Source organism: Zosterops lateralis, assembly GCF_965231275.1.
Source record: "Zosterops lateralis genome assembly, chromosome: 36".
In the NCBI taxonomy this organism is placed as follows: Eukaryota; Metazoa; Chordata; class Aves; order Passeriformes; family Zosteropidae; genus Zosterops; species Zosterops lateralis.
This window is the reverse complement of record NC_139796.1, coordinates 1060509-1072847: the sequence shown is the minus strand read 5'-3', so window position 1 is coordinate 1072847 and position 12339 is coordinate 1060509. Positions and strand designations below refer to the sequence as shown.

The 12339-nt window shown below is 43.6% G+C and overlaps 1 protein-coding gene across 4 annotated transcripts in view; it reads left to right on the top strand.

Moving 5' to 3' along the window:
- The window catches only part of BRD4 (bromodomain containing 4), a 61760-nt gene that overhangs the window by 2958 nt on the left and 46463 nt on the right, over positions 1-12339 (top strand). For all 4 annotated transcript variants that reach the window (XR_014592201.1, XM_083881987.1, XM_083881988.1 and 1 more), the window contains exons 2-4: positions 8647-8725; positions 9713-9825; positions 11217-11535. Coding sequence is in view for 3 of the 4 variants with exons in the window: in XM_083881987.1 (XP_083738113.1) it covers positions 9806-9825; positions 11217-11535 (339 nt within the window). In the remaining variant the exon portion in view is untranslated. The remainder of the gene's footprint in view (positions 1-8646; positions 8726-9712; positions 9826-11216; positions 11536-12339) is intronic.

The following is a 12339-nucleotide window of genomic DNA, read 5'->3' as shown; positions in this document are numbered from 1 at the left end:
GAGGGAATTCCTGATGTTTGAGGTTGGATTTTCCAGCCTGAGGGAATTCCCAGGTTTTTTGGGTGTGGGATTTGAAACCTGAGGAAATTCCTGAGGTTTTGGGATGGGAATTTAGGACCTGAGGGAATTCCTCATGTTTTGAGGTGGGAGTTTCCAGCCTGAGGGAGTTCCCGGGTTTTTTTTGGGATGAGAATTGGGAACTTGAGGGAATTCCTGACGTTTTGGAGATGGGAATTTCCAATCTGAGGGAATTCCTGATGTTTTGGTGTTGGAATCTCCAGCCTGAAGGAATTCCCAAGGTTTTGATGTGGGAATTTCCACCCTGAGGGAATTCTTGGATAGTTTGGGGATGGGAATTTAGGACCTGAGGGAATTCCTGATGTTTTGGGATTGGAATCTCCAGCCTGAGGGAATTCCTGGATAGTTCGGGATAGGAATTTCCAGCCTGAAGGAATTCCCAAGGTTTTGAGGTGGGAATTGGGAACTTGAGGGAATTCCCGAGGTTTGGGGGATGGGGATTTGGAACTTGAGGGAATTCCTGAGGTTTTAGGGTTGGATTTTCCAGCCTGAGGGAATTCCCAGAAGTTTTGAGATGGGAGTTTAGGACCTGAGGGAATTCCTGATATTTTGAGTTGGGAATTTGGAACCTGAGGGAATTCCCAAGGTTTTGAGATTGGATTTTCCAGTCTGAGAGAATTCCTGATGCTTGGGGGTTAAGAATTTGGAACTTGGGGGAATTCCCGAGGTTTTGGGATGGGAATCTCCAGCCTGAGGGAATTCCTGGGGGTTTTTTGGGACAGGAATTGGGAACCTGAGGGAATTCCTGAGGTTTTTGGGGTTGGATTTTCCAGCCTGAGGGAATTCCCAAGGTTCTTGGGATGGGAATTGGGAGCCTGAGGAAATTCCTGAGGTTTTGAGGTGGGAATTAGGAACCGCAGGGATTTCCCAAAAGTTTTGGGATGGGAATTTCCAGCCTGGGGGAATTCCTGAGGTTTTGAGGTATGAATCTCCAGCCTGAGGGAATTCCCAAGGTTTTGGGGTTGGAATCTCCAGCCTGAGGGAATTCCTGGATAGTTTGGGATGAGAATTCAGGATCTGAGGGAATTCCTGATGTTTTGAGGTTGGAATTGGGAACTTGAGGGAATTCCTGATGTTTTGGGGATGGGAATTTGGAGCCTGAGGGAATTCCTGGACAGTTTGGGATGGGAGTTTAGGATCTCAGGGGATTCCTGAGGTTTTGGTATTGGGAATTTACGACCTGAAGGAATTCCCAAGGTTTTGGGGATGGGAATCTCCAGCCTGAGGGAATTCCTGATGTTTTGGGGATGGGAATTTACAACCTGAGGGAATTCCCAGGGTTTTGAGGTGGGAATTTCCAGCCTGAGGGAATTCCTGGATAGTTTGGGATGGAATTTAGGATTTGAGGGAATTCCTGATGTTTTGGGGATGGGAATTCAGAACCTGAGGGAAATCCCAGAGGTTTTGTGGTGGAAATCGGGAGCCTGAGGGAACTCCTGAAGCTTTGAGGTGGGAATTGGGAGCTTCAGGGAATTCCCAAAAGTTTTGGGATGGGATTTGGGAGCCTGAGGGAATTCCCAGAGTTTTAGAGTTGGATTTTCCAGCCTGAGAGAATTCCCAAGGTTTTGAGGTGGGAATTGGAAACTTGAGGGATTTTCCTGGGTTTTTGGGGCTGGGAGTTTAGGACCTGAGGGAATTCCTGATGTTTTTGGGATTAGGAATTCAGAACCTGAGGGAATTCCCAGGGTTCTGAGGTTGGATTTTCCAGCCTGAGGGAATTCCTGGGTAGTTTGGGCTGGGAGTTTAGGACCTGAAGGAATTCCCAAGGTTTTGGGAATGGAAATTTGGAACCTGAGGGAAATTCTGACGTTTTGAGGTTGGAATTGGGAACTTGAGGGAATTCCTGATGTTTTGAGATGTGAATTTCCATCCTGAGGGAACTCCGGATGTTTGGGGATGGGAATTTCCAGCCTGAGGGAATTCCTGAGGTTTTGAGGTGGGAATTGGGAATCTCAGGGATTTCCCAAAAGTTTTGTTATGGGAATTTGTAACCTGAGGGAATTCCCAGGTTTTTTGGGATGGGATTTGGGAACCTGAGGGAATTCCTGAGGTTTTGAGGTTGGAATCTCCAGCCTGAGGGGATTCCTGGGTGGTTTGGGATGAGAATTCAGAACCTGAGGGAATTCCTGGTGTTTTGGGGTGTCAATCCCTCCCTCCTCACTGACATTCCCTGGATTTCCCTCCCCAAACCCCCCGGGTAGGGATTTCCCGGGAAAAGCCCCGTTCTCCCTCTGGATCCGCCTCCAAACGGGGCAAAGCCGCTTAATTAACGCCTCATTAAAGCCTTAATGAGGCCGGGGCTGGGCGGGGCTGCACAGCCGGGGGAGGTTTGGGCTTTGGGGCAGCATTTCCCAGATCTGGGGGGATTTGGGGGGATTTTCCCAAAGTTTGGGGGGAATTGGGGTCATTTCCCAAAATTTGGGGGGATTTGGGGGTATTTTCCCAAAATTTGGGGATAATTTTTCAATATTTGGGGTTATTTGGGGATCATTTCTCAAAGTTTAGAGGGAATTTGAGGAGATTTTCCTAAAGTTTTGGGAGGATTTGGGGATATTTTCCCAAAGTTTGGGTGAATTTTGGGATCATTTTCCCAAAGTTTTGGGGGATTTGGGGATGTTTTCCTAAAGTTTGGGGGGATTTGGGGATATTTTCCAGAAGTTTGGGGAATTGGAGATCATTTCTTGAAGATTGGGGACCATTTCTCAATATTTGTGGTTATTTGAGGACAATTTCTGAAAATTTAGTGGCGATTTTGGGATATTTTCCCAAGATTTTGGGGGATTTGGGGATGTTTCCTGAAGTTTGGGGGAATTTGGGGTTGTTTTCCCAAAGTTTGGGGGAGTTTGAGGATCATTTCCCAAAATTTTGGGCTTATTTGAGGATCCTTTCTCAAAGTTTGGGGTTATTTGAGGGTCATTTCCCAAAGTTTTGGGGGATTTGGGGGTCACTTCCCAAAATTTGGGGATAATTTCTCAATATTTGGGGATCATTTCCCAAACTCTGGGGGGATTTGGGGGTATTTTCCCAAAATTTGGGGGAATTTGGGGATTGTTTTCCCAAAATTTTGGGGGTTTTGGGGATCATTTCCCAAAGTTTGGGGATAATTTTTCAATATTTGGGGTTATTTGGGGATCGTTTCCCAAAGTCTGGGGGGATTTGGGGATCGTTTCCCAAATTCTAGGGTGATTTGGGGATGTTTTCCTGAATTTTGGGGAAGTTTTGGGATTGTTTTGACAAAGTTTTGGGGGGATTTGAGGATCATTTCTCAAAGTTTTGGGAGTTTTTGGGATATTTTCCCAGGGTTTTGGGGGATTTGGGGATATTTTCCTAAAGTTTGGGGGGATTTTGGGATTGTTTTCCCAAAGTTTTGGGGGGATTTGGGGGTCACTTCCCAAAATTTGGGGATAATTTTTCAATATTTGGGGTTATTTGGGGATCATTTCCCAAACTCTGGGGGGGATTTGGGGGGATTTTCCCAAAATTTGGGGGGATTTGGGGATGGTTTCTCAAAGTTTGGGGGAATTTTGGGATCATTTTCCCAAAGTTTATGGGATTTGGGGATTGTTTCTCAGAATTTGAGGATCATTTCCCAAAGTTTTGGGGGGATTTGGGGATGTTTTCCCAAAGTTTGGGGGAATTTTGGGATCATTTTCTCAAAGTTTTGGGAGATTTGAGGACAATTTCTGAAAATTTACTGGGGATTTTGGGATATTTTCCCAAGATTTTGGGGGATTTGGGGATGTTTCCTAAAGTTTGGGGGAATTTTGGGATCATTTTCCCAAAGTTTATGGGATTTGGGGATTGTTTCTCAGAATTTGAGGATCATTTCCCAAAGTTTTGGGGGGATTTGGGGATGTTTTCCTAAAGTTTGGGGGTTTTGGGGATCATTTCCCAAAGTTTGGGGGTCATTTCTCAATATTTGGGGTTATTTGAGGACAATTTCTGAAAATTTAGTGGTGATTTGGGGATATTTTCCCAAGATTTTGGGGGATTTGGGGATGTTTCCTGAAGTTTGGGGAAATTTGGGATTGTTTTCCCAAAATTTGGGGGGATTTGGGGTCACTTCCCAAAATTTGGGGATAATTTTTCAATATTTGGGGTTATTTTGGGATCATTTTCTCAAAGTTTTGGGGTGATTTGAGGATATTTTCCTAAAGTTTTGGGGGAATTTTGGGATTGTTTTCCCAAAGTTTTGGGGTTTTTAAATCTCATTTTTCAAGGTTTTGGGTGTTTGAGTGTCTCTTGTCAATATTTTGGGGAGTTTGAGGTTCATTTCCCAAAGTTTTGGTGGTTTTGAAGTTCATTTCCCAAAGTTTTGGGGTTTTTGAATCTCATTTCCCAAAGTTTTTGGGTGTTTGAGCGTCTCTTGTCAATATTTTGGGGGGTTTGAGGTTCTAAATTTTGATTTTTTTTTTAAGGTTTGGGGGGTTTTGAACTGCATTTCCCAAAGTTTTGGGTTTTTTGAGCCTCATTTCCCAAAGTTTTGGGGTGGTTTGAGCATTTCTTGTCAATATTTTGGGGGATTTGAGGTTCATTTCCCAAAGTTTTGGTGTTTTTGAAGTTCATTTCTCAAAGTTTTGGGGTTTTTAAGTCTCATTTTTCAAGGTTTTGGGTGTTTGAGTGTCTCTTGTCAATATTTTGGGGGATTTGAGGTTCATTTCCCAAAGTTTTGGGAGTTTTAAGGTTCATTTCCCAAAGTTTTTGGGTGTTTGAGCGTCTCTTGTCAATATTTTGGGGGGTTTGAGGTTCTAAATTTTGATTTTTTTAAAGGTTTGGGGGGTTTTGAGCTGCATTTCCCAAAGTTTTGGGTTTTTTGAGCCTCATTTCCCAAAGTTTGGGGTGTTTGAGCATCTCTTGTCAATATTTTGGGGGATTTGGGATTCATTTCCCAAAGTTTGGGGATTTAAACTTAATTTCCCAAAGTTTTGGGACTTCTGAGCATCATTTCTCAAATTTGGGGTGGTTTGAGCATCTTCTGTCAAATTTTGGGGAGGTTTGAGCCTCATTTCCTGAACTTTTTAGAGTTTTGAGCCTCATTTGGGGGGTTTTGGGGCTGTTTGAGGGTTTTTTTGGGAAAGTTTTGGGAATTTTGAGCCTCATTTGTTAAAATTGGGTGTAAATTGAGGCTCGTTTCCTGAAGTTTTGGGGTCATTTAAGGATCAATTCCCAAAGTTTGGGATTTTTTAAGGATCAATTCCCGAATTTGGGGATTTTTTAAGGCTCATTCCCAAAATTTTGGATTTTCTCAAGGATCAATCCCAAAGTTTTGGGGTTATTTGAGGGTCAGTCCTGAAGTTTAAGGATCAATTCCCAGAATTTTGGGGTCATTTAAGGATTAATTCCCAAAGTTTTGGATTTTTTAAGGATTATTCCCAAATTTTGGGGTTATTTGAGGATCAATTCCCAAAGTTTGAGGATCAATTCCCAAAATTTGGGATTTTTTAAGGATCAATTCTGAAATTTGGGGATTTTTTAAGGATCATTCCCAAAATTTGGGGTTATTTAAGGGTCAATTCCCAAAGTTTTGGGAGTTTTTAAGGATCATTCCCAAAATTTGGGGTTGTTTAGGAATCAATTCCCAACATTTTTGGATTTTTTTAAGAATCAATTCCCAGAATTTTGGGGTTATTTAAGGCTCATTCCCAAAATTTAAAGTCATTTAGGAATCAATTCCCAAAATTTGGAGTTATTTAAGAATTAATTCCCAAAGTTTGAGGCTCTTTAGGAATCAATTCCCAACATTTTTGGATTTTTTAAGGATCAAATCCCAAAGTTTTTGGTTATTTAAGGATCAATTCCCAAAATTTGGGATTTTTTAAGGATTAATTCCCAAAATTTGGAATTATTTAAGGATCAATTCCCAAAGTTTGGGATTTTTTAAGGATCAATTCCCGAATTTGGGGATTTTTTAAGGATCATTCCCAAAATTTTGGGATTATTTGAGGGTCAATCCCAAAGTTTAAGGATCAATTCCCAGAATTTTAGGGTCATTTAAGGATTAATTCTCAAAATTTGGGATTTTTTAAGGATCAATTCCCAAAATTTGGGATTATTTGAGGATCATTCCCAGAATTTTGGGGTCATTTAAGGATCAATTGCCAAAGTTTTGGATTTTTTTAAGGATTATTCCCAAATTTTGGGATTATTTGAGGATCAATTCCCAAAGTTTGAGGATCAATTCCCAAATTTTGGGGTTATTTAAGGGTCAATTCCCAAATTTTTCAATTCTTTAAGGCTCATCCCCAAAATTTTGGGGTTATTTAAGGATCGATTCCCAGAATTTTGGGGTTATTTGAGGTGAATTTCCCCAAAATTTTGGGAAATTTGGGATTCCTCAATCCTGGCAACAAATCCCTGAATTCCAGCCCCAAATTCCTTCTCCAGAATTGAGAAAAATCAGGATTTTTCCCAATTTTTTTAGTGTTTTTTTATCCCTGTGATTCCTCCAAGCTCCATCTGATCCCAAATCCCAAAATTCCGTGGAAAAAACAGGAATTTCTCGCCCAATTCTGGGCTTTAAATCCCAATTTTTGGGGTTTTTTTTTTGGGAGCCGGGAGGGAAAATCCCAAAATTTTCCCTCATTCCCATCCCAAGGGATCAAAATATTTGGGATTTTTTGGGAATTTTGTGCTCCAAAAACTGGGAATTTTCATCCCAAATTTCCTGGGAGTAAAATATTTGGGATTTTCCTTTAGGAATTCCCCTGAAACTGGAAGAAAATTGGGAATTTTTATCCCAATATTTGGGATTTTCCTTTAGGAATTTTTGTGCTTTTTTTTCACTTGGAACTGGAGAAAAATCTGGGAATTTTTATCCCAAAATTTCAGGAATTAAAATATTTGGGATTTTCCTTTAGGAATTCCCTGAGGAACTGAAGGAAAATTGGGAATTTTCATCCCAAATTTCCAGGAATTGAAATATTTGGGATTTTCCTTTCCTGGAACTGGAGGAAAATTTGGGAATTTCAAGGCTTGGATTTGGATTTGGAGAATTCCAAAGGAAAATTCCAGGATTTTGGGGAATTTTTTTCCATTCCTGAGTCAATTCTGGGCTTGGATTTGGGGCTTCACCATTTAAACCCAGAACTAAATGTTAATTAACCCCAGTGTTAATTACTCAGGGGTGACAAAGCCTGGAGTAAAGCCCAGGACTAATTAAACCCAGTCTTAAAACCCAATTAATCCCGGGGTTAATTACTCAGGGGTGATAAAACCAGGAGTAAACCCCGGATCACTTAAACCAGCACTAAATGTTAATTAATCCCGGGGTTAATTACTCGGGGGTAATTAAGTTTAAAGTGTTTAAGGAGTTTAAGTGGCCCTGGACTAATTAAACTCAGCATTAAATGTTAATTAAGCTCAGTGTTAATTACTCAGGGGTGACAAAGCCTGGAGTAAACCCTGGACTAATTAAACCCAGTCTTAAAACCCAATTAAGCTCAGTGTTAATTACTCAGGGGTGATAAAACCAGGAGTAAACCCTGAGTCACTTAAACCCAGCACTAAATGTTAATTAATCCCGGGGTTAATTACTCGGAGGTAATTAAGTTTAAAGTGTTTAAGTGTTTAAGGAGTTTAAGTGGCCCTGGACTAATTAAACTCAGCACTAAATGTTAATTAAGGTCAGTGTTAATTACTCAGGGGTGACAAAGCCCTGAGTAAGGCCCTGGCCCAATTAAACTCAGCACTAAAACCCAATTAAACCCGGGGTTAATTACTCAGAGGTGATAAAACCAGGAGTAAGGCCCTGGACTAATTAAACCCAGCCCTAAGTGTTAATTAAACCCGAGTTTAATTAGTCTGAGGTGGGGCTGGGTCGGCCCTGGGGGGGATTTGTGGTTTTTTCATTTCCTGGGGGGGTTTAAATTACAATTTTGGGGCAATTTTTGGATTTTTTAGGTCATTTTCAGGCAATTTGGGGCGTTTTGGGGGAGATTTTGGGGTTGGAATTGGGAATTTTGGGGCAGAAATTGGGAATTTGGGGCAGAAATAGGGAATTTTGGGTCTAAAATTCGGGATTTTGGGGCAGAAATTGGGAATTTTGGGGTTGGAATTGGAATTTCGGGGCTGGAATTGGGAATTTTGAGGCTGGAATTGGGAATTGGAGGCTGAAATTGGGAGTTTTGGGTCTAAAATTGGAAATTTTGGGGCTGGAATTGGGAATTTTGAGGCTGGAATTGAGAATTTGTGTCTAAAATTGGGGATTTTGTTCTGGATTGGGAATTTTAGGGAGGAATTGGGAAATTGGGGGTTTGAATTGGGAATTTGGGGCTGGAATTTGAATTTTGTGGGCCAGAATTGGGAATTTTGGAGCAGAAATTGTGCATTTTGAGGCAGAAATTGGAATTTTTTTGGCCGGAATTGGGAATTTTTGGGTTGGAATTGGGAATTTGGGTCTAAAATTGGAAATTTTGGGGCTGGAATGTGGAATTTTGGGGCTGGAATTGGGAATTTTGAGGCTGGAATTTGGAATTTTTGGGGCTGGAATTGGGAATTTTGGGTCTAAAATTGGGATTTTTGAGGCTGGAATTTGGAATTTATGGAATTTTCTCCTTTTTTTCCCTGCAGAGGTTTCTCCAAGGGCAGCTGGAAGATGAAGGTCAGAGGCTGAAGGAGCCACAGCTGGGAAGGGGCACCTGAAATTCGGGTAAATCCCAAATTTCCTCCAGCCCTGGGGAAGAATTCCAGGGGTTTTCCTTAAAAATGAGGCTGAAAATGGAGCAGATGGAAATTCCTCTTTGGAATGAGGATTTGGGGCTGGAAAATGTGAAAAAAATGGGGAAAATTGGGAGAAATTGAAAAAATGGGGGGGAAAATGGGAGAAAAATGGAGGAAAAAATGGGAAAAAAGTGGGAGAAAATAGAGAAAAATGGGGAAATGTGGGAGAAAAATGGGGGAAAATGGGGAAGAAATGGAAGAAAAATGGAAGAAAAATGAGGGGAAAATGGGAGAAAAAATGGGGGGAAGTGGGAGAAAAATGAGGAAAAAATATGGGAAAAAATGGGAGAGAAATGGGAAAAAATGGGAGAAAAATAGGAAAAAAATTAGGGGAAAATGGGAGAAAAAATGGGGGGAAATGGGAAAAATGGGAGAAAAATGGGGAGAAAAATGGGGGAAAGGGGGAGAAAATGGAAGAAAAATGAGGGGAAAATGGGAGAAAAAATGCGAGAAAAATGGGAGAAAATGAGGGGGAAGTGGAGAAAAATAGGAGGAAAAAATGGGAAAGAAGTGGGAGAAAATAGAGAAAAATGGGGAAATGTGGGAGAAAAATGGGGGAAAATGGGGAAGAAATGGAAGAAAAATGAGGGGAAATATGGGAGAAAAAATGGGTGGAATATGGGAGAAAAATGGAAAAAAATAGGAGGAAAATGGGGAAAAAATGGAAAAGAATGGGAGAAAAATGGGCGAAAAAATAGGGGGGAAATGGGAGAAAAATGGGGAAAAATTGGAGAAAAATGGGAAAAATTGGAGAAAAATGGGAAAGAAATGGGGAAAAAAGGAAAAAAGGGGAAAAATCCAAATTTTGTTGCCAAATCCTCATTTTTTCTTAGGAATCTCCAGATTTTTGGGGATCTGTATAAACCCAGGTTATTTTTTTTGGATTTCTGATGGAATTCCTGCTGTTTCCCCTCAGAGTGGTGAGGAGGCGCCGTGGCCGGAGCCGGGGGAGGATCCATGGACAAGCCAAGTGAGCTCTGACCGCGCTGAGAATTCGGGATAAAATTCCATGGCCATGTATCCTACCAGGTACCTCTGGGCTTTCCTGGGGTGGGACAGAGACACAATTCCTTTTTTCCTAAATTTCTGCCAATTTTCCCCAAAATTTCTATGGAGTCCTCCATCCCAAACTCCTGGCTCCATCCCAAACTCCTGGCTCCATCCCAAACTCCTGGATCCATCCCAAACTCCTGGATCCATCCCAAACTCCTGGCTCCATCCCAAACTCCTGGCTCCATCCCAAACTCCTGGATCCATCCCAAACTCCTGGATCCATCTCCACCCTTCCCAAACTCTGGGATCCATCCCAAAATCCAGGATCCATCTCAAACTTGTGGGTCCATCCCAATCCTTTCCAAAACTCCAGGCTCCATCCCAAAATCCAAGATCCATCCCATACTCCAGGATCCATCCCAAACTCCAGGATCCCTCCCAGCCCTTCCAAAACTCTGGGCTCCATCCCAACCCTTCCCAAACTCCGGGATCCATCTCAAACTTGGGGCTCCATCCCAAATTCTGGGATCCATCCCAAACTTGGGGCTCCGTCCCAGCCCATGCCAAAATCTAGGATCCATCCCAAAATCCAAGATCCATGCAAAATCCAAGATCCATCCCAAACTCCAGGATCCATCCCAAACTTGGAGCTCCGTCCCAACCCTTCCCAAATTCCAGGCTCCATCCCAAAATCCGGGATCCATCCCAAACTCTGGGATCCACCCCAAACTCCAGGATCCATCCGAACCCTTCCCAAACTCCAGACTCCATCCCAAAATCCAGGATCCATCCAAACCTTTCCCAAACTCTGGGATCCCTCCCAAACTCGGGGCTCCATCCCAAACTCCAGGATCCATCCCAGCCCTTCCCAAACTTGGGGCTCCATCCCAAACTCTGGGATACATCCCAAAATCTGAGATCCATCCCAACTGTTCCCAAACTTGGGGCTCCCTCCCAAACTCGGGGCTCCATCCCAACCCTTCCCAAACTCTGGGATCCCTCCCAAAATCCAAGATCCATCCAAAACTCCTGGATCCATCCCAAACTCGGGGCTCCATCCCAAACCCTGAGATCCATCCCAGCCCTTCCCAAACTCTGATTTCCATCCCAAACTTGGAGCTCCATCCCAAACTCCAGGATCCATCCCAACCCTTCCCAAACTCTGGGGCTCCATCCCTTTCCCCTCCCAAATTTCAGGTTCCATCTCAACCCTTCCCAAACTCTGGGATCCCTCCCAAAATCCAAGATCCATCCCAAACTCCTGGATCCATCCCAAACTTGGGCCTCCATCCCAAACTCGTGGCTCCATCCCAACCCTTCCCAAACTCTGGGATCCCTCCCAAACTCCAGGATCCATCCCCAACTCTGGTCCCCTTCCCCTCCTCTCCCCCGTCCCCCTCCCCACACTGACATTCCCATCCCCTCAGGGTGTCGGGCGAGGAATGCAACGGCCTGAACGCCATGGCAGCGGAGAGCGGCCCCGGCACGCGCCTGCGGAACCTGCCGGTGCTGCCGGACGCCCTGGACTCCTCGCAGCCCTCGGCGGCGCCGGCGCCGGGCCAGGCCCAGCCCGGGGTGGGCGTCGGGGTCAACCCCCCGCCCCCGGAGACCTCCAACCCCAACAAGCCCAAGCGCCAAACCAACCAGCTGCAGTACCTGCTCAAGGTGGTCCTCAAGACCCTCTGGAAGCACCAGTTCGCCTGGCCCTTCCAGCAGCCCGTGGACGCCGTCAAGCTCAACCTCCCGGTGAGCCGCGGGGACGGCGCGGGGAGATGGGGGTGGTGGGCCGGGGGTTGGAGTTGATGATCAGTGGATGAGTTGATGGTCAATGGATGGATTTGACGATCAGTGGATGAGTTGACAATCCAGTGGATGGATTTGATGATCCTGTGGATGGATTTGATGATCCTGTGGATGGATTTGATGATCCAGTGAAGTTGGATTCAATGATCCAGAGTTGGGTTTGATGGTCCAGTGGTTGGATTGATGATCCAGTGGATGAGTTGATGATCAGTGGATGAGTTTGTGATCAGTGGTTGGAGTTGATGATCCAATGGATGAGTTAATGATCAGTGAATGGATTTGATGATCAATGGATGGATTTGATGATCCAGTGATTGGATGAGATGATCCAGTGGTTGGATTTGATGATCAGTCAATGAGTTGATCCAGTGGATGGATTTGATGATCAGTGGATGAGTTAATTATCAATGGATGGAGTTGATGTTCCACTGGATGAGTTGCTGATTCCATGGGTGGATTTGATGATCCAATGGATGGATATGACGATACAGAGTTGGGTTTGATGGTCCAGTGGTTGAGTTAGTGATCCAGTGGTTGGATTTGATGATCCAGGGATTGGATTTGATCTGGACCTGGAGTTGATGATCCAATGGATGAGTTTATAATGCAGTGGTTGAACTGAGGATCAGTGGTTGGATTTGATGATCAGTGGATGAGTTAATGATCAATGAATGGATTTGATGATCAATGGATGGATTTGATGATCAATGGATGAGTTGATGATCCAGTGGTTGGATGAGATGATCC